The following is a 27,492-nucleotide window of genomic DNA, read 5'->3' on the forward strand; positions in this document are numbered from 1 at the left end:
CTGCTTGGAGCAACAAAGGTTTAAATTCTTAGAACCAGATAAGAGGATGATGGAAATATTTCTGGAAATTAGAAAACACCCAAGTTCTTTCTTTTTTCTTTAAGGGGTTAGTGACGCTGATTTTTGAAGGGGCGGGGAAGAAAGCATTTACAGATCTTTGATTTCAAGTTCATTCATGGATGTTTAAACACTGAGGAATTTATTATAAGGTCAATGGTTTTCTATATTCCTTTATATTTTGTTTGTTTGTTTGTTGTTCTGGGTATCACATCCAGGGCCTCAGGTGTGCTAAGCAAGCACTCTACCACTGAGCTATGTCGCCAGCCCCAATTTCCACCCCCTATAGTACTGGGGATCAAACCTGAGCTACACTATCAGTCCCTCTGTATTTCTTATCTAATTTTAGTTTAGAAGAGAGAAATCTAACTTTAAAACAATTATCATGAGATGTATTCATTTTGCATTTAAGTTATATTTGTAGATTTTCATAATGTAGCTCATGATTTTAGATTTCGGTTTAGATGTAGACTTTCTTCTTTAAGATAGACAGTTTAACTAATATACATCAGTGTTTTTGCTTTGTATTATGTCTCTCTTCCTGGAACGTTGCATAAAAGAAGTCCCATTTTAGGTCATCTATAAAGTTTGATGTTGAAAAGAAACCACTGGTAGTTTTAAGAGACTAAAATGTTAATATGGTGATCAATGGCTGTTAAATACTTGGAAGTTACTCATTTTTTTCATTGTAAATCACTAATCAAGACTATTTAAGGAATCAGTGAACTCAACTCCCAAATGCCCATGGGAGGTCCCTAGATAGTTGTGGAACATTTTTTTTTTTTTTTTTTTTGCAGAACTCCCAGCAGCTTCTGGTTGCCCTGCCCTCTCTGTCCTGGATCACCCAGCTCTCAGGGTTGCCCTGTCTACCCTGTGTCCCAGATTTACCAGGAGCCTGGGCATGTTTGGTCTCCCTTGGCCTGCTTCCCTGTTCCTGGGGTTCGTCACTTGCTTCCTGTTGTCCAGGGTGTGAAAGTAGCACCCGTGTTGGATGCAGGTTTTCACTTGTTTGTACTGTGGTCAGTCCAGACTCTGTTTCTCCCTCATTTTTGAGTCTCTGTCTTCCTTTACGGTAAAATGGGGTTAAGGTTTGCTCCTGAGAACAGGATTAAATGAGATAATGTATTTCACAAATCTCAGATACCTCGTATATTCCCAATATTCAGTAAAAGGCTGTGTGTGTGTGTGTGGGGTGGGGGGAGGGAGGAGAGAGTGTATTTTAACACTGCAAAACCTGGCTTCCTTTTGTCCTCTTAAGAGAGTTTGGGTGTGTTCTGTCTTTGCGAAAAGTAGGATTTTAATGTGGTATTTTGGTAAGCATTTGTAGAATACCCGCTCTGGTTTCCGTCCAGTGTGCATGTGTGGCAGTCCAGTGTCAGTTAGGGTCCACTGGTGAGCTGTATACCTCTGTGAGTGGGCTCCTGGGTCTCTTTGCCTCAGCCAAGCCCTGGGAGCTCCCCTGCTTGGACCATTTGTGCCCTTTTGAACCCTCTCTCAGCATCCTCTTCCTTGGTGCGACTCCATAGAAACCGCAGTCTCCCGTCACCAGGACCTCTCTGTCACCACAGCAAAGGTTCTATTGTGACCAGTGGTGCATTGACCATGGCTCTCTTCCTGGAAGCATGCTGGGTTGGTTCCTCAGCAGTCTCTTGATTCATCTCTTAAGCTGCTGTCTTTGGCTTCTTGATTCCCCCTTCCTCTCACCTTTCTCTTCACGTAGCATATACCCAGGGTGAGTTTTCAGACCTCCTTCAGTGTAGGAAGTGGGCTTAAGGGGGCCACATGTCACGGGGTTTGGAGGTATGACACAGCTAGCCCATGTGGATTGAGGAAGTCAAGTGTGGTTGCAGATTAGTAGGATGGAGTGCACAGGGGTTAGACGAATGGGAGCTGCCTAGGTGAGACTGTGTGGGTTGAGCCTCAGGAACACGACAAGGGACACCATCCCTGCAGATTGTATAGGCCAGGCATGGCAGCACCAATGGGGGTTGGTTCCAAGCCCTCAAAAACCACCTGGGGTACTCAGGTCTCCTGAGGACAGGGAATACTCTTTATGCTTAAGCCACTTTTGACTATGGCTTGCTTACTGATTCCCATGACTGTTCCAGTGCTGTGTGAATGGTTGTTTGGGACACTGACAAGAAATCAGGATCTGTACATGTTTAGTACAAACACTGGATTTTTCCCTTGGATGTTTTGTTCCACAGTTGGTTGAGTCTGAAGGTGCTGAGCCCTGGGATGTGTAGGCCCACTTACTCCCCTACCTGTAAAGAAGAGGTGCAATGGATAATTGCAGCATGGTTGAACAGGTGTTCAGCCAGCCTTCAACCCCAGTGCCCAGGCACCCAATAGCCACATTGCCATCCATGCTTTGCACTAGCTGGCATTTATCTGAATGACCTGGGAAGATATAGAGTCCTGATTCTGGACCAAGACCTCCTAGCCTGAGTAGAACACTGCTGTAATATCAGTTCTTCACACCTTTCCAGCACATTTCCACCTTGGTGAGGTCTTAAAAATGAAGAATAAATAGCCAAGGGTTTGTTTTGATTTAATATGCATGGGAAGGTCATCTGATCACTCTTTTGGTTCTGTATTGAGAAGACAGATATATTGTGTATGAGATCTGACTTGTAACAATGCGCACTTAATGGATCTGAATGGGTAGTGCCAGTGTCTGGAGTGAATTTGAATGGACCATGTACTGGTGTCTGTGGAGCTGCATGAGAGAAAGCATTGGCTATAGTGTTTATCCAACATCTCACATCCCCTGAATGTCTTTGGGGCTCTTGGAAATATCTATTTTTGCCTAATTATTGGGGGCCTAACCTTAGTCTAAGAGTGTTGTGATTAGTGATATTCATATATTGACTGTAAAAGGGAAAGCGAGCCTTGACTTGGGGGTGGAGTACAGCAGTTTGGGTTCCCTGGTATAGTCCAAGGGTCCTTGAGTTTGACAGATTGTCAGGCAAAAGGAAGCAGAGGAACTGGATGCCATTTCATAGTCTAGTAGCTTAAGCCAACAAGGTGAAAGGAACAAGCTCTGGTTTGTCTTGATACCCAAATCTTGGATAGGGACCTGGTTCTCAGTCCCCTGGATCCATTAGATGATCTAGTAGCAGAAACTGTTGGAGCTGAGAGATGTGCAGCTGTACGGTGCCCCTGGGCTGTGCCTCTCACCTGCAGGTAATCAGGTCCAGGTGACTTTGTCTCCAGGCAGTTATGCTTTCTTTCCTCTTTGTTTTTGTTTTGGTGGGGGATGGAGCTCAGGGCCTCTTGTGTGCTAGGCAAGTGCCCTACTAATGAGCCACCTCTCCTGCCCTCTCCTTTCCAATTCTTAATTAAGGGTGCCTATTTTCATGCCTGCTGACACTAACAGCCTCCAAGGCCTGTGGGTTTAGATGTCAGGTCCAAGCCCCTAGGAGGGCTCCTCTTTGGCATCGTGGGCCCCGAGTGGGCAGGAGTCTCTGCCGTGCAGCTGTTAGGAGTAAGAAACAGAGGGCCATCGTTATTCTAGTGTTCTGAACTAAGACTGCACCTTTACAGTATGATTTTTTTTGTCTTTTTCAAGTCTAAAAATTGAGAAGGATTTGCACTGTTAGAAATGTCTAATGTGGGGAGTTACTGAATTACTTTATTAATAAAGGAAAGGATCATTTCTACATCTGGATCCCAAAGGAGATCTCTTCAACAGTTGTTTTACAAGTTGAGTTAATTAATTAGATATATAAAAGCAATTATTTCTAATTATTCCTATGTTTCCTCCTTTATGAGATAAGGGAATAGATCACAGGGTTATGGTGCTCCATCATTGGTCTGCCAAAGCTAGTTGAGGTGTATCAAGTCTTATGAACAATTGTTTTTGTTATCATTCATACTCTTTTCTTACTTAGTAATGTTAATATACCCCGGTGTGTCTGGGTTCAAGTATATACATGTAGATAATGATACTTTTAATTTTTGATTTTTTTTAAAAGTCTCCAAAAATCATTCACCAGTTACTTTTTGAGGGGGGAGATACTGGATTTAATCCCTGAGCACTTTTCCACTGAGCTACATCCCAAGTCCTTTTTATTTTGATACAGGGTCTTGCTAAATTGCCGAGGCTGGTCTTGAATTTGCAATTTTCCTGTCTTCACCTCTGGACTTGCTGGGATTACAAACATGCACTACTATACCTTGCTTCACCAATTACTTTTTTTTTTTAAACTAGTGACACTGAATTCTTTATTTAAAATAAAATTTTTTTGAACATATAGTATCTCCTGTTCTCTTCTACTTTTAGGAAGGAGTTTTAACAAGAAGAAGTTTTAACAAATTTTAAAATTTCTAATTTCTCAAAAACAATAGGCTTTTTTAAAAAATAAAGACTTGATTACCAGAAATAATGTGTCGTTGCATACCATTTTCATATCACTATTCATTTCCATTGTTTGTCAATTTGTCTGTGATGCAATCTGGGAACAAATAAGTAGTCAATAGATTCCTGTTTTAGAATGTGAAGAAATTACCCACTGTGGGTATTTAATGATACATATGTGTGTGTGTATTTGCATATATTTAAAATTCAGAAGGGAAAAAGCAACTTAATCTGGTTACTTTAAAACAAATATTTATGTACTAACCAAAACAAGAAGGATTAATATCTTTTCCCATTTGAACTTTTGACTATGTAAAATCTATTTTCTGCACTTTTTTTCCCCCTGAGGATAAAAGTTTTTAATTTCCTTGTGGGCTAAAAGTAAGAATACATAAATACAACTTCTTTAGAAGTAAATATTAATTCTTTAACAGTCACAAATTTTATTTTTAAAAATTTTTCTTAAAAAACAGAAAATAATCCTTTTTTTTTTTTTGGTAAAACCTATGGCATTAATCCCCACTTAACCCAATTTTTTTGAAAGGGCACCAAGTTCATGTTCTAAGCATACATAAAAAGAAACCGAGTGTATGACTATCTTAACAGAATTAGACAAACAAGAATGGCCTTAAATAAATAAATAAGGAAGTAAAGAGTACATATATTCTAAGTAAGAAAGTATAATTTTGCAGGCTGAATGCCCTATGGAAGGAAGAAGGTATTAGCATGCATATACATTTCTAGGCATTCTGGTTGTCTTTAAACAATGCATTACAGAGAAATTTTTTTCTTATTATAAAATCATTACTTGCCCTTGGAGAAACGGTGACTTTTAAGTGTGTTATGACATACATATATTTCTTTTAGTCATCGGTGGAACTTTATTTTTATTTATTTGTAAGAGAATTAACTTTATTTTTATTTATTTGCTGAGAATTAAACCCAGTGCCTCATACATGCCAGGCAAGCGTTCTACCACTAAGCTACAACCCCAGCCCAAGTTTTATGACTTTTAATAATGTAACTTACATATAAAGTAATTAAATCTAAGTGTAAAGGAATTTTCAATAACTGCTACATTCAAGGGAGTACTATTTACCAGATTATGATTTTTAGGATATTTCATCTTATTTTCTTCTCTTTAAGTCATAAAATGTCCCCAAATCATTTGGTTTTCTTTTACTTTTCTTTATTTTATGATATCTACATGTAGAGAGAGGTATGTTAAAACACTATTATAAAAATCTCAAGTGAGGCTATATAAGTAAGACCTATTAATATATAGCATAACATTGTTAATCTTTGACCTGGTATATTGATTTCTTTGGAGAGTAAATGTTCCAGGTCATTTCTTTTTTTTTTTTTTTTAAATATTTTTTAGTTATAGGTGGACACAGTATCTTTTATTTTTATGTGGTGCTGAGCATCAAACCTGGTGCTTCACGCATGGTTGGTGAGCGCTCTACCTCTGAGCCACAACCCCAGCACCCCCAGGTCATTTCTTTATAAAAGTATTTTACTAAGAGGACCAGCAATATGGAGAATGATTTCCCGCTACCGCCCCCCCCACACACACAAAAAAAAACAAATTAATCAGTAGTTTAGAGCAATTATGTAAAATATGAAAATATGTAATTTATAGTTACAACTTTTATGTTAAAAGCTATTAAAAACTAAGAATAAATAATTCAAAGATTTATCTAAGTTAAACAGGGCAACTGATAAAATTGATAGTGATCACTGTGAGAACTTACATACATCTAGTTAAAACAATAAAAATTTATGATTTTTTTAAAAGTGGTAGTTGATAACAAGCAGTATAAAGAGTGTCCACAACTTGGTGGCTGGCCAGGTTTAAAACCTTTTTCAAGTTGTTTCTACAACAGACATAGTTTTGAAGTCTACCCACCTGAGTTCAGCAATTATGCTTTTAGAGTGTAAAATTATATGCCCTTAATTAACAACATGTATAAAGGTAATTTATAAAATACATTAGTCACTTTTTGAAAAAGAACATAGTTGTGGCATTATTAACTTACATGGTACTGAGAATGGGACCTTTCAACAGTTTTTTTTTTTTTTTAAATAGAAAAACTTTTTCTCGCCATAAGCAAAGTCTTTTCAACAACAGGAAAACAAAATCCTCCAGGAAAATCTATATGGTTGTGTGAGACAAATAAGCAAACATAACATTTGATAGTGTATTTAAAAAAAAATTTTTTTTTAGTTGCCAATGGATTTTTCACTGTATTTGTTTATTTATATGTGGTGTTGCTGAGGACCGAACCCAGGGCCTCACACATGCCAGGCAAGTGTTCTACCACTGAGCCACAGCCCCAGTCCTGATAGTGTATTTTTGCCTAAATTTTGTAATAAAAATGGCCACACTCTTTTGTTAAGACATAAAGCTTCTGTCAAAGATGTATTTCTTATTTTAGGGTACAGGATCAAAGAACAAGATGATACAGGTAAATAAATTTTACAAGAAAAAACGTGACAAAAGTTTTCCAGTTAAAGTACTATAGCATTCAAACTTGATTTAAAATGTAACAAAAACAACAAGATTGCAAACAAAATAAATGAAATAGTATTTAGGCAGTAGGACTCATGCTGATGGCTAGCAGGAAGTAACAGTGAAATCTACTTGGAAGAAATCTTTAATATACACATAACAAGCCCAAGGGATGGACTGCAGCAATTTATTCATTACTGCCATTTTTCTTCCAAAATAAAGCCTTGATTAAACCACTCATACTCTATATTACTCGTATCTTTAATTCAGAGATTGAGGAACTGTATATAAGAAATTAATTTATTTTCACTAAAGGGATAACATATTGTACCTCTCTGCCAATGTTACCTGAAAACCTTCCATGTCAAAACAATTTGACAGCAGATATAAACAAATAAATACACAGTGGTCTTTCATTATAGTCCTTTAAAGATGTGCATTAATTCATGCTATTAACCTTAGGATCACAGTGCATAGAATCCAAATATAAAAAGTTTGGGTGACTTTCAAAGAACTGTTGGATCCTTCACTTTATTTATAATCCCACCATAGCCAATAAAGTTCATTTCTTAGGCCCTGTCATGCATTAATCATTGAGTGGCAGGAGTTAATGAAAACTTCTTTACAACGTCCATTGCCAGCAATGACCGTCCCCAAACTACCAAGGAAGTCATTGTTATTGAACAACACTTGAGGACCTGGAACTTTTACAAAAGCTTAAAAAAAAAGGAATTACATTTGACATTTCCTGACACCTGCATTAATCCTGTATGACTAACAAAAGCATGACCATTGCATGGACTGAAACAGCCATCAACATGCACCAGAATGCACACGAGTAAAAGTGCAGGCAAAAGGGGTTGGGGTTATAGCTCAGTAGTAGAGCGCTTGCCTTGCACATGTGAGGCACTGGGTTCAGTCCTCAGCACCACATAAAAATAAATAAAGGTATTGTGTCTATCTACAACTAAAAATAAATAAGTAAAGGTATTATGTCCGTTTACAACTAAAACAAGTTTTTTTTAAAAAATGCAGTAAAAGGAAATAATCTTCATTGCCTATAGGTCACTTCCAGTCAAGGGTTAAAGTTCAAAGACTGAATGAATGATCAAAGTGCTCATTTTCTCAGTAGGACTGTCTTCTGCTAGGAGGATAATAACAGTGGCATCAACAAGTGTCATCAGGCTACCACCATTTTGTTTTCTTTGGATTCTTATTACATGTTCTCATATAAAAAGAATTATCTGGTGGTCTTCTTGTGTAATTGAATTTTGAACACTCTTCCTGTAATGTCATCCTGGGACGTGGGTCATTTTGCAAAGCCAACAATTTTTTTTTTTTTGCATTGATGCCATGATGGAACCATCCCTGGACCAATTACATTTTTTAAAAAATATTTATTTATTAGTTGTAGATGGACACAATACCTTTATTTTATGTATTTTTATGTGGTGCTGAGGATCGAACCCAGGGCCTTGCACGGGCTCAGTGAGTACTCTACCACTGAGCTTCAACCCCAGCCCCTACCACTTTCTTTTGAGGTTCCAATATTAGAGATTTTAGAAATTAATTTAAACTTGATATTAAAGACAATTGTTGAATATTTTATGACATTAAAAATTTTTATATTGATACTTTAAAGTAAGTATAGAACTGTACAATTTGTCATATTATCTGAAAATTTCAAAAAATCTTTTTCATGATGACAGAGCATTTTACACAGGTTACCCTACTTTGAACATGATTCATGTATGCACAGATTTCATTTACTATGGATTTGTTAACTTATACCCAGTCCCTCAAGAGTAGTTCAAATTTCTGTTACCATGGAATCCTCATTATTATTATTTATATGAAGTACAAACTCAGCCTACAAATGGCTGTATGAGCAACTGTGCACATAGACCCGTGGCCACTGTGTCACTTCTTTCACATTAGTAGTTCATCTCTTTCCCTTACATATAGACAGCCACATGACATTGCATAAAAATGGGTAAGCAGAAGAGGGAGTTGGCCAACAAAAATGAAATGTAGAATGGAAACAAAAAGTTATAATATAGGAAGATATATAGGAAATGAAATTGGGTGTGGTTAGAAGACTGGAAGATGATAAGTTAATGAGAAAGGACTGGACTTAGGTTTGCATGAGGTTGTGTTCACAAACCAGCAAACACAACTGTTTAGTTCCAGCTAGTGTACCATGAAGTTGCAGCCCTCACAGCTTATTGATTGACTTTGATTAAGCTATTGGTGCTGGAGACTATGATGATGCAGTTTCTTTAGTTTTGGAGGAAATGTGGCCAAAGCATGAAAATGATAAAATTTGCATCCTGGCAGTAAGAGTGATAAGTGTGCAGTGGGCTGTACCTTTTATTGTACTGTGCAAGTAGCTGCAGGATTTTAGTTGAACGTAAATGGAGTTATGGAAAAGGATAGCCAATGTGGAACATTGATTTTGCTTTTAGAGCCTCTAGATAAGCAGCCAGAGAAACTTTAAGGTGAGTGTCTAGACATAGCTGAAGAAAGCCATGTGATAGAAAGGGTGGAAGCATCCCTGCGGGGAACACAACAGAGCAGGTTGTGTTGGAGACTCTTCATGGAAGGACACTAGCCGGTGATGGAAGTATTAGAGGCTGATCCACACTGAGAAAGGAGCCCAGTAGTTGGCCGAAGCATGGAAAAGATGGGCAGTCCATGTCTCAGCTCACAGGCAAGGTGGGGCGAGGGTGGTGCTGTTCACATACTTGTGCTGAGTCCTTGTGAGGACCCACACTGCTGTGCAGAGTGAGCACTACTTGTCTTCAGTCACATACCTTCAGTATCAGTTGTTGTTGCTGTGTAACAAGTCCTCCCGATACTGAGGGCTTAAAATGACAGGAACTACTTATTTTTCAAATCTGTAGTTTGGCCATGGCTCAGGCTTGAGAGGGACAGCTGGACTCTCTCAACATGATGTTAGCTCCGGATCCACCAGGAGCCAGAGATCCTTGGTCAAGATGGTGCTTGTTTTCCATGGCCGGCAGGTTGATGCTGACCTCAGCTGGAAGCCCAACCCAGGCTTGGCTTGGGGGCCTCAGTTCTTCTTAGGCTGTTTGAACTTCCTTAGAGCATGGTGGCTGGGTTCCAAGAAAACCAAGATCACCTGCTTGTGTTTTTTTTATTTTGGTATCACCCTTTAGGAGCAGTCCCTTATCTGTAGTCAGAAGCCAGACTCAGTAAAAGGAATGCAGGGCCTCACCTCTTGGTAGGGAGAGTATCAGAGTCACAATGGAAGAAGGGCATTTGGAAAATAGGAACTGCCACACATTGATATTATGATAGCAAGCTTTTAACTAATTTAACATTAGCTTTTGGCAGGAATTTAGGGCACTCAGATTAAACTTTTTATGGGAAAATTAAACCCATGCCTTGGTTTATTAGGGAGGACAATTTTTATATCAGTCTGGTTAAGTATTTACTTTGGGATTATTACCCAGAATTTTAAGAACTCTTCAATTTGTTTGTGTCATACATTTAATTAGATAAGTTATGTTTTATTTTGCTCAGCTGTGTCCACTTTTTTGCATACCTTTTCTCCTCCTCTTGTGTTCTGGCCCTGGCTGCTTTTCTTCCCACACACTTCCTTCCCTTCACTTTCACCAGGCAGCTTGGGTTCTGCTGAAGGGCTTAGTGGCTGGGCATAGCAGTGCAGGGAGGAGGGGCCTGTGGAGCAGGTGCTGGCTGGGGTCCTGGTGCTCTTTTCCCTTCTGTCCTGCTGTCCTCATGGTCAGAGCCAGTCGTGGACTGAGCCTTGTAGTCTGTTCCTCTTGGCTTGACTCTGAGCCAGCCTCCCTCTTTCAAGCACCCTGTGGTGCTTCCTTTTAACTAAAGGGTTGTCCTAGAGGTGTGGATAGCTGATGACCATCTGCATGGCCACTCCAGGAATCGGGTGGGTTCAGGCACTTTGGTGTAACCAGACTGCCTGACTGAAGTCAGAGGAGGTAGTGCCCCAGCCTCTGGGACAAGATAAGGTTGAGAACTGACCATAAGCATCTTGAAACCTTTTTCCAGTTTCACAGCAGTTTTATGTTTATTGACTCTAATGCTAGAAGTTTTGTGCTTGGTTTTTATGTTTTGGTTTTTTTTTTAACCTTCATCTTTCTAGAAATTCCTTTTCATTATATTTTACAAACGTATTGATGTGTGGCATGTTTGAACTGAAGACAAAACTGGTCCTTTATCACAAACTAATAGTGTTACCAGTATAAACCATGTAAAAACAGTTTTGGGTTTTAAAATCTTTCTACTTTGATAGTTTTTGAGAACAATACTCTGCAGTATGCAAAAGTACTGGATACCTCTGATGGAGAAATCTTGAGAAGCTGTAAGAGAATGGCAGCAGATGCTGGAGGGCTGCAGTGACAGCAGAGCCCTGTGGGACCACCTCTCCCTGTGGGGGTGAGAGCCGTTGTTCTTTATAACCTTCACAGTCAGAGATCAGCAGCCCCAGTCATGCAGTTCCAGCTGTGGGTCAGAACAAAGGCAGCACCACACAAATAAGATGACCAGGCAGTCTAGAGAAGGCAGCTCAGGACTTGTTTCGTGGCTGGCCATTCCTGGAACACCCTACCAGGCACTCCAGGTCAGGGTCTCGGCCCTCTAGACCAGCAAAAGGACACATGAAGAGACTTAAGTGCCACCTGGGAGTGTTGGGGGTCAAGTTGTTACCAGAATCAGGCCCAGAACTACCTGGAGGGGGATGAGAAAGGCATGGTGGCAGAAATGTCCATTTGAGATTGCATGGTCCAAATAGCATTTTGACAAACAAATAAAAGCATTCGACTGCAAAACAGTCACATTCTGTCATGGAAAACTGCTTCACTCACACTGTAACAGGCTTATCTTTTTAAAAAGGTTTTGATGGCTATAATCTCACTGGCTCAGGAGGCTGAGGCAGGAGGATCTCAAGTTCAAAGCCAGCCTCAGCAATTTAGTGAGACCCTGCCTCAAAGTAAGAATTTAGAAAGAGGAGGGAGGTGCTGGGGATGAGGCTCAATGGTAAGCACTTCTTCTTGGTCCCCAAATGAGACAGTAAGGACATCAAAGTAAAGCATACTATCAAGTGTTTCCTAAAGCAAATAGATAAATAAAAGCATTGCATTTTAAGAGTGTTCAAAAAGCTGGGTGCAGTGCACACACCTGTAAAATTCTAGCTACTTGTGAGGCTGAGTGTTTTGGTCAGCTTTTTCTCTGCTGTGACTAAGAGATCTGACTAGAACTATTTTAGGGGAGGAAAAGTTTATTTAGGGGCTCACGATTTCAGAGGTCTGATATACAGCAGGCTCCATTCCTTGGGGCTCAAAGTGAGGCAGGACATCATGGTGGAAGAGAGTGGCAGATAGAAATGGCTTACATGATGATCAGCAAGCAGAGAGAGAGAATCCATCTCTGGATATAAAATATATATCCCATAGCCATGCCCCCAATGAACCACTTCTTCCAGCTATACCCCACGTGCCTTCAGTTACCATTCAGTTAATCCCACCAGGGATTAATTTACTAATTAGGTTAAGGCTATAACCCAATTGTTCCTCTTTCAAACCTTCTTGCATTGTCTCACGTGAGCTTTTGGGGGGACACCACAACTAAACCATGACACTGACGTAGGAAATTTCACAAGTTTGAAGTTGGTCTGGACAACTTAGTGAGACCCTGTCTCAAAAAGGGCTCCGAATGTAGCTCAGTGTTAGAGCACCCCTGGATTCAATACCCAGGGCCACCCAAAAAAAGGCAAAAAAAAAAAAAATGTTCAAAGAAATCAGACACATGTCTGTCTACCCAGCTACTCTGTATGCTGAGACAGGAATGTGCTTGAGCCCGGGAGCTCCAGACCAGCCTGGGCAGCACAGCGAGATCCTAACCCACTCCAGAAAATGTGATCAGAGGATCTGATATACTAGCAACAGGAGAGCAGTACAAATAATATTGAGCAAGTCAGGGGGGCAGTGAGACTGAAAATAAGACATGTCCGAATACGCCCCTACGGCCTGAAGCTCAGTGCCAAATTCCTGCCCTAGAGAGGAAGCCAGAGTGATCACAAGTGGGCTTTTAGTTGATGGTCTAGCAACATTGCCTTGTATTCATTCCAGAAGTTTATTTGTAGATTATTTCAGATTTTCTTTATAGGTAATTATGTGGTCTGTGAATAATGATAGTTTTATTTCTTCCTTTTCACCCTGTGTTCTTTTCCTCTACCTGCAGCAATTGGCAGTAACTTCTGGGGCAAGGTTACTTAGAAGTGGTTATAGTGAGCGTCCTTGTCTTATTTTTAGTCTAGGAAAGGGATGTTTCCCCCTGGCTTTTAATGAGTTTCTTGGAGATACTCATCAGGAGATTAAGGAAGCTCATTCCTAGTTTACTAAGAGCCCTTTATCATGAGTGGTTGGTAAATTGTATGACATGCTTTTCCTGTCTGTGCTAGATAATTGTGGCTGTTCTCCTTTCTGAAAGTGGTGAATTACAAATTGCTTTTGAATGCATAATCACCCTTGCGTTCCTAGAATAAACTCATTTTTTCGTGATGTATTCTTTAAATATTGTTGGATTAAATTTGCTAACAATTTGTTAAAATGTTTCATTTTAGGAGATACCAGCTTGTATCCTTTTTTGTATTGTCCTTGACAGGTTTTGATACCACTGCTTTGCTTGTCTCAATAAGCTGATTTGGAAATATTCCATATTTGTTGAATTTTTCTGTGAGATCAATATATTTTTTCCATTTATTTATTGGAAGAATGCAAATATTCTTATCGGAATAATTTTAATTATAGGTTTTTTAAATAGTATTCTAAATTTTATGTTTATTGTCTCAGTTTTCCTGAATTGTGTTTTGCAAGGATTGTCTTTCATCTAAAATTTTCAAGTTCATTGGCATGAAGTTATTTATATTCTCTTATTAAGAATATTAAGATAGGGCTGGGACTGTGGCTCAGTGGTAGGGCGCCCGCCGTGCACGTGTGAGGCCCTGGGTTTGATCCTTAGCACCAAATAAAAATGTTTCCACCTACAACTAAAAAAAAAGTTAAAAAAAGAATATTAAAATATATTAATAGTCTCATCTCTTATCTAATTGTCTTTTTCAAAATTAGAGCATTTTAGGGCTGGGGATGTGGCTCAAGCGGTAGCGCGCTCGCCTGGCGTGCGTGCGGCCCGGGTTCGATCCTCAGCACCACATACCAACAAAGATGTTGTGTCCGCCAAGAACTAAAAAATAAAAAAAAAAAAAAGAGCATTTTAGTTGTACACTATAGTAGGGTTCATTTTCACAAAATCATGAATGTGTCGAATTTGATTTCCTTTCCTGTTTGTCCCTTTCGTTCCCCTCTCCCTTGCCCCTTTCCTTCTTCTCTCCCCTACCTTGTTTTTCTTCCTCTACTCATCTATTTGCTTATTTATTTATTTATTTTTGATTGGTATTTTCTACATATACATAAAGGGATAATTCCCTGAAGTATATTTGTATATGCACATAACATGATTTTGTTAAATTCATTCTGCATTTCCTCCCATTTCCCATCCTTCTTCCTTCCTCTCTGTCTCTGCTCCTCCTCTGCTGATATTTCCTTTATCTTTGTGATATTAACGCCCCCCCCCCCCCCATCCCCAGCCTTCTTTCCCTTATTTTGCTCCAGCTTCCACATAGGAGAGAAAACATTTGACCACCCTTTATTTTCTGGGCCAGTCTTACTTCACTTAGCATGATGCTGTCCATTTCCATCCATTTACCAGCAAATGCCATGATTTCATTCTTCTTCATGGCTGACTAGAACTTCGTTGTGTATACATACATTTTCCTGATTCTTCATCTGTTTACAGGCATCTGGAGTGGTTTCATGACTTGGTGACTGTGAACCGTCGTGCTGTAAACATTGAAGTTGCTAGATTGCATTGATTCTGTGTATTGATTTTTTATTCTCAATGTCATTAATTATTTCCCAACCATTTTATTTGTATCCTCATTTTTGCTTCATTCTTGATAATGCTAATGTTTCTTGTCTTTTTCAATCCTTGATATACCTTACTATTTCTTTTATTTTTAGAAAAGAGATAACTTGATTTTTTAAAATTTTTAAGTGTATTGTTGGATACGTGTACTTTAGCAGTTATTTTCAGTGTTTTTATTTGTAGGGGTATTTCTGTCTCCTCCCTGGATCCTTCCCTGCAGATTCATGGTACTTTGTTGTGGGAATTTGCCATAGTTCATTTGCCTACTCTCTTGGGCCAGGTTGGAGTGAATGACCTTATACATACATATTGACAGGTTGTAAATATGTGTCTTAACTGGGGCTGCTGTAACTAAATGCTTCTAGTGGGGGCTCAGGATGAGGCGGAGTCCTCCAGCATGCCAGCCCCTTGCTGCCCAAGGCCCTACTGGCTTCTTTCCCACTAGCCACCTTTCCTGGACTCTTCTGGTTCTCAGACCTGAGCTTCCTGTAGGAAGAAGCAGCTGTCAGGAATTGGGTTCTGGCTCCATCTCCATCACTGTTGTTCGGGCTGCCACAGATTGTCTCTTCCTCAAGCCCAAAAACATCAGTTTTGTTTTGTTTTCTTAAAATCCATATTTTCAGTTTAATCTCAAGGTGAGTTTATGAAATAATGTAGTCACTTAGGCTATTTTGTTTTCAGTCGTTCTCTATCAGAGTCTCTTGCTTAACCTGACTTGACTAAGTGGGAGGAACTTGTTTTGATTCTAGTGCATTTATTTATTTATTTGTTTGTTTGTTTGTTTTATTTTTTTTAAGAGAGATAGAATTTTAATATTTTATTTTTTAGTTCTCGGCAGACACAACATCTTTGTTGGTATGTGGTGCTGAGGATCAAACCCTGGGCCGCATGCATGCCAGGCGAGCGCACTACCGCTTGAGCCACATCCCCAGTCCCTGATTCTAGTGCTTTTAGTTGCCAGTCTTAGTATGAATACAGTCTACTCATTGAGTTTTTACTGTAGGAAGAATGAACTTTTTTCTTAGGGTAAAGTTCTCAAAACTGGGCAGTATTTTTAATTAACAAATCTGGCTTTTGCTATGAGATTTTCCCACAAAATTCAAGACTGTAGAAGTAAAAGGGAAGGGACATAGATAGCACGGTGAGTTTTTTACATTACTTAAACAGGAGTCCTGCTCTTCAAATGAATTCTCCAACAAGTTTGTGTTATACTGTGGTCAGTCAGGCCCTGCCTTGGGCATGGGGACACAGTGATTACTTTGGCAGGTTAAGACCCTATTCACCTCAAATTTCTTCTGCATGATACATCATGGGAGAGAGTGAAGATTGGTGTTGATAATGTAAATACGAATGCATCAGATTGTGATTTGATTTCAAATATTGGACATTGAAAAAAACTTTTTTCTCTTAACAGAATATGATAGATACCTAGCATCCAGCAAAATAATGGCAGCTGCTTACCTTGACCCCAACTTGAACCACACGCCACACTCAAGTGCTAAGACCCACCTGGGTCCTGGCATGGAACGTTCCCCTGGTGCCATGGAGCGAGTATTGAAGGTCTTTCATTATTTTGAAAGCAATAGTGAGCCAACCACCTGGGCCAGTATTATCAGGCATGGAGATGCTACTGATGTCAGGGTAAGTATATCTCCCAGGCGACATTATTTTAAGTTTAAGGATATATACAAAAAAAGATGGAGAGGTTCTTACTTATCAGGTACTTTCAAAGTTACAGAAATGTCAGGGATGTTACCTTTTTCCTTTTAAGCTTTATTTACTTAATATGTGACTGACTATAGTTTTAGTTATAAAATTTCTTAGGAAAATATTAGCTGAATCATATTCATATAATGGTATTGACTTGTTTCCCCCCACCCCCACCCCCGGGTTTTTTTTTTTTAGTTCTTGAAAGAGAGGTTTTTATTTCTTGTGTTTCAATTAATAAAGTTTACGCCTTTTACATGTATGTGCTGAGTGATTGGTTTAAAGATTTGTTTGCTAAAAGGATTCACAGGACCCCACAGTTTGTAGGTGAAGTGTCAGTTCACAGTGATTCCTTTCAGAAACTGGAGAGAGCAGGTGCCTCTGGGCTTGGCATGTGCCTTCTTCCAGATTGAAGACCATCCTGGCTCTCTGTGTAGCACCTCAATATGAGGAAGCCTTAGGCCTCTAGTGGTGTGGCTTGTGAGCTGGTCACATCGACACTTCCACGTGCAGGATCAGCCTGCACTCACGTCACCACCCAGGCACCACCAAAATCAGACGCAAGTCATGAATCTAGTCATGGTTACTGAGCAGTGTTGCCAGCCTGCTATGTTATTTCCCTAAGCAACTCAGGAACCTGTGACTACAGACCTCACTCATCTTGGTCATGGCTTTGGTCAGGTATCAAGCCCATGCTCTAGACTGCTCTGGACACAAGCATGGATCACTTCAAACAGCAAGATGAACCCAGCCTGTACAATGTTAAGATTAGTCATTTAGCCAGGTGTGGTGTCACACATCAGTGATCCCAGCAGCTCAGGAGACTGAGGCAAGAGAATCACAAATTCAAGGCCAGTCTGGGCAACTTAGCAAGACCCAGTCTCAAAAGGGGCTGTGGGCTGTGGCTTTGGCTGTGGCTCAGGCTCAGTGGTATAGTGCTTGCCTCATATGTGTGAGGGACTGGGTTTGATTCTCAATACCACGTATAAATGAATAAAGCATCAACAATTTAAAAAAATGGTAAATTTTATATTATGGGATGCAGCTCAGTGGTATAGCATCCTGGGTTCAATACCTAGTAAAACACACACATATATATGCAGGTCAGTCATCCACAAACATTGTACTGATATTTTAGAATATGACAATATAGAGAAAATTACAGTCTACTCAAGAAAGACGCCCCTCCCTACCTAGGAGAAGGAATGCTGTTTACACCAGACTTCCCTTAAGTGACTACATGTGCAGGTAAATGTTGACTGTTATCTTCAAAGGGCTCAGGACAGAGAGTGACTTGTTCTTCAGAAGATGATCCCAGATAATTATTAATCAAGAAAATCCAGAATGAAGAAGATTCCTGCAGGAAAACAGTGATGTGGAAAGTTAACGTACAGCTGTCTTTGAAAATACTTAGGATGTGATTGTCGGAGCAGAAAAGTGAGCTAGAAGGAGCCACGGCAGCCATCCAGCAGGAGACTGGATGGTGAGGCCCATATGCAGGCCACTGCCTGTCTATGGTCTGCCTTGCTCCTCTCTAGAGTTCCCCTCACCTCCCAAGGCTACGGCACAATCTGACCCAGCACCCTGCCTGTCCCTGCCGAGGGAGCTCGGGTTTGTCTAGGCCCAGCCTTGGTGCCACCCAGTTGTCACACTGCACTGGCATCCCTCCTGGAGTATGCTGTGCTGTAGTGCACTTTGCAGATACTGTTTTCTTTTCCTTTATACAAATTGAGGTTTGTGTCCACGCTGTGTTGAGTAAGTCTGTGGCACCATTTCCCAGGAGAGTGGACTCACTTCATGTCTCTATCACATCTTGTCAATTCTCACGTATTTCCAACTTTTTCGTTACTGTTAAGGCAGTTATGGTCACCTGTGATCTTACTGCCATAATCATTGAAGGCTCTACACACACAGCCATGAAAGGCATCAGACTTAATTGATAAATTATGTGTAGGTTGTCCCTGCTCCAGCCACTGGCCACCTCCTGTCTCTCCCTCTCCTCCAGCTTTTCTGTTCCCTGAGGTACAGTGTATTGAAGTTGTGCCATCTAACAACCCACAGTGGTCTCTGTTCAAGTGGAAGGAAGAGCTGCAAGTCTCTCACTTAGAATCTAAAACTGATGAAGCATTATGAGGAACGCCTTTGTGCCAAATGTAGCCAAGTGGAGTGCAAAGGGAGGTTCTGGAAGGAAGTGCTGCTCCAGTGAGTGCATGAATGACAAGAAAGTGAAACACCTTATTGCTGAATGGAAGCAGTTTTAGCAGTCTAGACAGACCATCCAGCCACCCAGGGCATCCCACAAGCCAAAGCTTAGCCCGAAACAAGGCCCTCTCTCTCCAATTCTGTGAAGGCTGAGAGAGATGAGGAAACTGCAGAAAAAAAGCCCAAAGGCAGCAGAGGTTTGTTCTGGAGGTGGAAGGGCAGAAGCTGGCTCTACAGAAGCATAAGAGGAAGAACCATCAAGTGCTGACGTGGCAGCTGCAGCTCATCACTCAGGAGATCTAGTCCGGGAGTCAGTGGAGTGGCTGCACTGTGTGGTGTGCTTCCCGTACCAAGGGAGCAGCCTTCTGTCAGAAGAAGGTGCACCTGGGACTTCCATAGGAGGAGCTCGAAGTCAGGGCCAGCTTCCGAGGAAGAGGGATTCTTCCTCACCAGATCTGCAGAGTGGGATTGTGTAGTGGCAGAAGTGTGGCCACTAAGACTGGTATGCTCTAAGCCCCAGAACCCGTGGGTGTTCTCTCACGTGGTCTAAAGGCCTTCACAGGTGTGGCTTGGGAACAGGGAAGTCCAACATCAGCGACTTTACATGTCTGTGGTCAGAGGGAAGTGACTGTGACAAAGGGTCAGATGCCATGTTGTTGGCTTTTGAATGAAGGAAGGAACTGTGAGCCAAAGCATGCCAATGCACCAAGAATCTGCAGGCAGCAAAGCCAGAGCTCCAGAGAGACCCACTTTAGACTGGTGCTCTCTAGATCCTGAAGACAATGTTTTGTGCTGTGTGAGCCCTGAGAGTGTGGTGACTGTTGTCTTAGGCAGTGGAAGTTGTTCTTTTAGTGGAGGGCTTTGTAGAAACAGGACTTGAAGCTCTGGACTGGTTGGATGACTCATTGATGGGTCCTGGCAGTACAGGGTGTGATCAGAGAAGAAGATGGGGATGCTTTCACTTCTTGAAGAATGTCCAGAGGAGGAGTACATAGAGGAAGGAAATGCCACACACTACAGGTCAGTCCTAGGAGGACATAATGGCACTATGTGGCTTCGATGTCTCTTTCTTATGATAATGAGCTCATCTTTAAAATTAAATGTGGGGAGATAACTGGAAACATCAAACCTCCTTTTTGCATGGTTCCCTGCCTTACCTCCCCCCATCCCCAGTCAGCCGTTGCTCACCTGCAGCGTTCACTGTCAGTGTTCCTGCTAGACTCTGGCCCTCCGTGGGTGAAGATGGCACCTCACCTGGGCTCGAGTTGCTAGTGTCACATACACAGTAGGTTCATGAACTAGAGGAAAGCGTCCTATGACACACTCCTGAGAGCAGTAAAGGTTTCGTTCCACAGCACTGCCTAAAAGATGGAGGACCAGATGGAACCAGGCAAACTCAGGAGGACACTGTGCAGCCTCGTCTCATTGGGAAGCAGCAAGGAAAAGCCTGGGGTGTGTTCTGTGGTTCTGCTGTTAGCATTGTGGCAGGCAGGCCAGGAGCGGGGGTCACGGCCTCTCAGAGCCGCCCTGGTGCCAGCTGCTTCCCTCCCTGAGCATGTTTTGTGGCAGCTGCTCCTGAGGCAGCTTTTCCATTTCTACATGTGCCTGTGGTGTGGCAGCAGCTTTCTCAACCACACAAGCACAAACACTACCCATCAGCAGGGAAATGACTACGTCTACTCCTGCTGCCAGAAATGCAGACGTGGGCTTCTTTTACTTTAAACTTTAAAAAAGAGTTATTTTACCAAAATATCAATATAAAAATATAATCCAGGGCTGGGGATGTGGCTCAAGCGGTAGTGTGCTCGCCTGGCATGTGCGGGGCACTGGGTTCGATCCTCAGCACCACATAAAAATAAAATAAAGATGTTGTGTCCACCGAAAACTAAAAAATAAATATTAAAAAAATTCTCTCTCTCTCTCTCTCTAAAAAAAAAAAATTATATATTTTCCAGAAAATTGGGTATTTTAAAAACATGGAACAGATAGAAAAGTGGAGGCTTCAGAGTAGCTGAGTATTGTTTTGTATTTCCTATGACAAGTTTGTCATGCACAGTAAGATGAGAATTTAAATTTTTATTCAGCTAACTTTAGTAGTATTTATAAACCATGTTCTCTCACTCCCTGGGGACATTCACATTTATAAATGTATGCATGCCAGAAGTGAGTGCTGTATATCTGAACGAGCATGTGCTATGGAAATGGCAGCTGGTAGTGTCTGTGAGTTTCTCCCTCACTAACCTCTGCTTCTCAGGTACTTGCTGAGCTGTTCACAAGTAAATACTTGGTGCTCAAGATAACATCTGTAAGCTGTTGAGTATGTGCATCTGTTATGATTTGGATGTGAGATGTCCCCCGGAAGCTCATGTGTGAGACTAACGCAAGAATGTTTGGAGGAGAAATGATTGGGTTATGAGAGTCTTGACCTAATCAGTGAATTAATTGCTGATAGGATTAACTGAGTGGTGACTGGAGGCAGGTAGGGTGTACTGGGAGGAAGTGGTCAATTGGGAGCATGGCTATGGGGTATACCTTTGTACCTGGCAAGTGGAGTCTGTCTCTTGTTTCCTGATCACCATGGGAGCTGCTTCCTCCACTACCCTCTTCTACCATGATGTTCAGCTTTACCTCAAGCCCCGTGGAATGGAGCCATCCTTCCAGGGACTAAGATCTCTGAAACTGTGAGCCCCCAAATAAACTTTTTCTTTTCTACAATTGTGCTAGTCGGATCTTTTAGTCGCACCAGTGAAAAAATACAGACTAAATCAGCATCAGCTCCATATACTTAAGAACCTCACATTTCATGTTTGCCACTGTCCAGAGACTCTGAGGGAACCAGAGAATGAGGAAAGGATGGAACACAGACACATAATGAGAAAGCACAGCACAAAACAGGGAACCCCTTGCATTGTTATATTTTTAGTTACTTGGAGGAGTGTGAAAGTGCTACAATACGGAAACTGAAGTCACCTGGGTCTCTTCAGGCAGTGTGGTCCAGGGAGTAGACTCAAAGTCAGTCTCCTCCAACAAGCAACAAGACCATGGGCCTTTTCTGAAGCAGGGCTGCTCCAGGTTCAGCCTCTCCATGGACACTGATTTACTGCAGGTGGGTTCCAGGAGCTGCTCTGTGCGCTGAGAGGAAAGGAAGGGGACCTTTTTGTGGGATCGTCAGTGAGAGCACCCAGAGAAGAGGAATTTCCCTTGGATGTGAATGGTGGCAGACACTAGTATTAAGAAATGATTAATACCCTGCATGGCTTTGCAGTTGGCTTCTGGGTATAAACATAGACCAGTTTACCAAAACAGATTAGAGAGACAGGCCTTTGTTCTAGTTCCAACAGCAGAGGGCTTGCTCTTGAACCATGGTGACAATGAGATATAAGGCATGTGGCACACTGTGCAAAGGGTGACTGGTGTCACTGCCCAGTTCCTGAGCCGCAGGTATTGGTGTGACAGGCAGTGCAGCACCAAGGTCACTAGTGTCACGGCCCAGCTGCTGAGCCACAGGTGTGACTCACTGTGCACCATAAGGTGACTGGGTTGCTGCCCCGGCGGCTGAGCTGGCAGATCTGGGAAGGGGGACAAAGCTGCTTTTGTGGGGATTCCAGAGTGGCGCCAGTCCCCTTGCTCGTAGGCCAGGGACATGCGTGCTGGCAAGATGAAGCTACAGAGCTCTGCTTGGAGAGAGTCCGTAAGCAACGACCCTTATCCAGGCAACCCTCACCTAGTGCACAAGATCCCAAGTCAGTAACTGGGCTGATGATTCCCACGACTGGACACCCTTGTGCAGTGTACAGCCTGGACGTCATCTACACCAGCCCTGTCAGAATTCCAGGCTTTTTGCCTCAAAAAGCCAGAAAGGACACTTTATGCCTCCCTCAGATCCAGATGGAGGGCTGCCGGCCAGAGACCACCCCCCAGGACGAGAGGCTGTTGGTGTAGTCTTAGGACTGCCATGGACCACCGGAGCCTGATCCTCTGTTGGTGCTCTGACAGCTTGTCTGCTCTCTACCACTGTTCCTGGGTGTGGTTGGACACCTGAAAGGGAGCTCAAATGGCTGCCTCACCCATTCAGCACTCAGGGAGCTCCACCAAGCCAGACTCCAGGGCACTGTGCAGCCTCCATTGTTTGTGAATGTGCTGTGTCATGTTTGTTTGTTTTAATGGAGAGGCCGGGAACATCCTGTATTGTATTATCAACAGCATGAGGCCATAATGAATAAATAGCAAGTGTGGGAATTTTTAAAAATGTGGCTTACATTACAAGTTATTGTAGCTTCAGTTAATTGCTAATTTTTAATAACTAGTGATGATTTTTTTTCATAGACATGTTTTGTTATAAAATTAGCATTACTTAAACAAGCTTTTCTCATACCAGGTATGGTGACATGAGCCTGCAAACCCTCTGGCTCAAAAGGTTGAGATAGGAGGATTGCAAATTTGGGGCCAGCTTCAGCAACTAAGCAAGGCTCTGTTTCAAAATAATAATTAAAAAAAAAAGTTTGGGAATTTGGTTTAGTACCGAAGTGACCCTGGGTTCAAAGAACTCTTACCCTCTCCCCCCCGCGCCCTGGCCCCCCAAAAAAGCAGCTTTTCTCAATCACTGGAAAGCCTGGGAAGTGTGCCCTTGGGTCCTGGCTTTCTGTGCCTCTCTCATGAAGGGTAGCACTTGAGTCCTCACACCTGCTGCTGATCTGCAGACACCTTCTCAGCGTCTCCACAGGGACAGTGTGGGGTGGGAGCTAGCTCTCACGCCCCCCTCCTCCAGACTCAGGGACAGGTTGTTGCAAGCTTTGGATTTGGGGCATTATAGGCTGCTGCATACTCTGTGAGAGCAGAGAGTAGACTGATGAGGCCCTCAAAGAACTTTATTTTGAACATCACCAGGAACATGGGCTTAATTGAATGTTCCTGAACGTGTGTTTTTAGGAAACATGATGTTTTAGCCTGGTCTTGAGAAATGTTCCGACCTCCCCTTGGGCCAGTCCTTGGGAAGTGGAACCTGAAGAACGCTGGCGCACCTTGGCAGAGCTGGAGTCATGTGAGGGCGGCATTGCAGAGTGTTGAAGTTAACTGTGCTGCGTTTATCAGGAAGGACTTGGAAGAGCATCTTACTGTTTGTTTTTCTAAAACTTCCCTTGTTCATAAAAATCCTTCTTGGAAACAAATTCCTATATAAAATTAACTATTAAGTTATTTAACTTGATGCTCTTTTACCAAAGATGTCTGGTAATTAAAAGAGACAGTCTTTTCATTTTCTTTTTTTTTCTTTCTTTTTTTTTGGGGGGGGGTACTGGGGACCTAAACCAGGAGGAGGGCTCTACTGCTGAGCCACATCCCCAACCTTTTTTATTTTTATTTTGAGATGGGTCTCATTAATTGGTTAGGTCCTTGCTAGTTTACCCAAACTTGAAATCCTCCTGCCTTAGCCTCCTGAGCTTCTTAGGTACGTGTGTGGCCACCACCTTGTGCAGTCTTTTTGGTTTCTTTGTTTCGTCGTCATCTTTGTCAGTACAAGGGTGTGAACTCAGGGACATTTAACCACTGAGCCATATCCCCAGCCCTATTTTGTATTTTATTTAGAGACAGGGCCTCACTGAGGCTGGCTTTGAACTTGTGATCCTCTTGCCTCAGCCTTCCAAGCTACTGGGATTATAGATGTATGCCACTGCGCCTGGCTCTTTTTGTTTCTTAACAGCTCTTTCTGTGGGATGTATTCCAGGGCATCATCCAGAAGATAGTGGACAGCCACAGAGTGAAGCACGTGGCTTGCTACGGGTTCCGCCTCAGCCACCTGCGGTCGGAGGAGGTTCACTGGCTGCATGTGGACATGGGTGTCTCCAGCGTGAGGGAGAAGTATGAGCTTGCCCATCCTCCAGAGGAGTGGAAGTAAGACACACACCCCACTTGGTTTGTTTCATGTGTCAAAAACATGCACAGTGCATTGGTACATGCTTAGTATTCACACTGCTCGTCGTCGTAGCTCCTGTGTAAAGGAAGTGGGATTGTAATTGCTGGCCAGTGCTGCTTCAGAGGCTAGGTCCACCTAAACCACCAGTGGTCTTTTGCCAGGCACCTTTCTTTTCAGGGCTACTTGTGTCCACCTCTGTTCTAAATAGAAGGCGAGCCCCAACTCTTTACCTTCTGATCTATGGCCTCTGTTTATGTCGCAGGGCTTGATCTGCCCATCAGTAAACTTCTGGTTACCTTATTCATGGCTGCAGGTCACCTGAGAAGCATGAGTATGTGTGTGACATCCACAGGGAACACTGTTAGGAAGTGGTCTCTTCGTGACTTTTTCTGAAACATTAAATTAAACTGAAATGATTTTAGGTGAATTGGAAGAAATCCCTATAATTATCCTTTTTCTGTTTCTCCCATAATGATTTATTTATTTATTTATTTTACTCCTAATTTAAGATGTGAGCTGGAAACTGTGCATCTAAAGTAATAAATTTGAGCCAGGCATAGTGGTACATGCTTGTAATCCCAGTGGCTTGGGGGGCCCAGGCAGGGGGATCGCAACTTAGGGCAGCCTCAGCAACTTAGCAAAGCTCTAAGTAATGTAGTGAGACTCTTTCTCAAAAAAGGCTGGGGATATGGCTCAGTGGTCAAGCTCACATGAGTTTAATCCCCAATATCAAAACTAAATTAATTAAATAAAAAATAAATAAATTTTGAGTGAGGGCTGGAGTTGTGGCTCAGTGGTAGAGTGCTTGCCTGGCATGTGTGAGGCCCTGGGTTCAATCCTCAGCACCACATATGAATAAATAAAATAAAAAGATCCATTGACAACTAAAAAATATTTTTAAAAAAATAAATAAATTTTGAGAGAAGCATAACTGGTAACAAGGGGCTTCTTTCAAGGGGTTCACTTTGTAGGTACTGATGCAGAAATCAAGCACTGTGTAGACAGTGTACGCAGTGGTCAGTCATATTCGGTCCAAGGGTATAAATCAGAATTTTGAGAGCAAAGAAAGCACATTTTGTGGAAACAATCTGTATCTGAAGTGCACTGCAGTCTTGTCCCGGTTCCAGAGTGCGTCAGAAGCACAGCTTGGTTTCAAACGTGTCACGTAACAGGAACTAGCTAACCAAATTCTCCTGGAGCATGTGGTGTCACCGGCTTGCATCAATGGCCAGGGAAGGTCTGAATGACAGCCGCATGATCAGCTAAGTGGTGAAGTATGTACATGCTGAGGATAGCTGCCAGTCTGCTCAAATGCCTGGGCACTTTTGTTAAGACGCTTCTGTCATCTTCATAGATACAGGCGTGTCAGTTTTACTTAATGACATTCCTAATGAGTAATAACATATTCAGTGAACCTAAATCTGCAAGTATGCAAGCTTTTTTTGTTCTTCTTTTAAGCCAATTTATTTTACCTTGTTCCAAGTAAAGTTGAATAGGAATTGTTGTTGATAAAACAGTAGATTAGATATAGCTGAAAAACTGCTCAGAACATTGTGTGAGGTGAACACATAGAAAATGTGAAAGCAGGTTTATGTAACATAAAAAGTCAACCTACTTCTAGTAGATAATCTAGAATAACGAAAGAATGGGGAAGAAGAGAATGCCTCGTGCATCAATGGCTGCGAATGTTCTAGAATCAGTGAGAAAGGAGCCCTCAAGTGAGGGGTTGACTTGAAATCCCTAGCAAAGGCAAGGGCTAGACCGACAGGTGGGCAGACCCTGGTGGCAGTGCCAGCCAGTGAGCCCAACCAGGTGTTCAGAGCAGCAGGGGAAGATCCAGATGCTTCAGGAGGCTCAGCAAAGAAGCTGGTGATCAGAGAGTTCACCAGCATAGGGAACCAGCAGAATGCACACAAGAAAGAAAAATGGTCTTCAGAGGAGGATTTCAGGCACAAGAAGGAAAATAATTGGTTGGCTCTCAGCACACACTGGCTCTTGAAACAAAAGTAACAGAAAGGCCTGGTGTGCAGTTTGAAGAGCATTATTACTTCTCACAGTAAATAAAATATAGCACAGATAGTAACTAGTAAAAGAAGGTGTCTGCAGCCTGTTAGTATGTTCAGAAGATGCTCCAGAAACATTTGTAAAGGCATCATAGTAAGAAAATTTCATTTCCTCAAAAAGAAGGTGCATGCTCTTCATTTGGCTTCCCAGATGCCTGCTCTGATCTCCTGTTTCAGGGCTCATCCCTGGTACCTTGGTGAGCCTGCACACTCCCTTCTCCTCTCCCTGAAGCCTCCCTAGACCTGGCTTTAACATTAGCTTCACACATTCAACTGGACAGGCATGGGAGCAAGTCACTGCTGTCCCTCAGTGGAGGCCTGGTGCTAAGGGAGTGCACTAGGGATCCTCAGAAATCCATGCAGTTAACACATGGGTCTTTGCACCCCAGTGGCTACCAGGAGCTTCTTATCACACGAGGGCAAACTCCACAGGTTCTGATTCCCTGCAATCTTGTCTCCTGCTGCTATTCTCCTTCCCCTATTTTGTGATGTCTGCTCCTTTGAAGGTCCAATTCCTACTTGACTCTTTAGTATATATTTTTATTAACAAAACATTAATTTATGCACTAAGAAATTCATGTGCTAATAACTTAATTATAAAAGCATACAGCATTAAGAAGTGTGTTGGCACAGGTCCTTGTATTCATCAGGCAGGCAAGTGCTATGGAGTTACAAACCATTTTCATGAATACCCAGG

The 27,492-nt window shown here is 41.9% G+C and overlaps 1 protein-coding gene across 6 annotated transcripts in view; it reads left to right on the top strand.

Moving 5' to 3' along the window:
* Positions 1-27,492, top strand: part of Ptk2 (protein tyrosine kinase 2) — a 230,131-nt gene that overhangs the window by 64,667 nt on the left and 137,972 nt on the right. For all 6 annotated transcript variants that reach the window (XM_026403058.2, XM_026403061.2, XM_077801007.1 and 3 more), the window contains exons 3-4: positions 16,327-16,553; positions 24,544-24,710. In XM_026403058.2, the coding sequence (XP_026258843.2) occupies positions 16,359-16,553; positions 24,544-24,710 (362 nt within the window). In that variant the 5' untranslated portion in view covers positions 16,327-16,358. The remainder of the gene's footprint in view (positions 1-16,326; positions 16,554-24,543; positions 24,711-27,492) is intronic.

This window comes from Urocitellus parryii, chromosome 7 (assembly GCF_045843805.1).
Source record: "Urocitellus parryii isolate mUroPar1 chromosome 7, mUroPar1.hap1, whole genome shotgun sequence".
Lineage (NCBI taxonomy): Eukaryota > Metazoa > Chordata > Mammalia > Rodentia > Sciuridae > Urocitellus > Urocitellus parryii.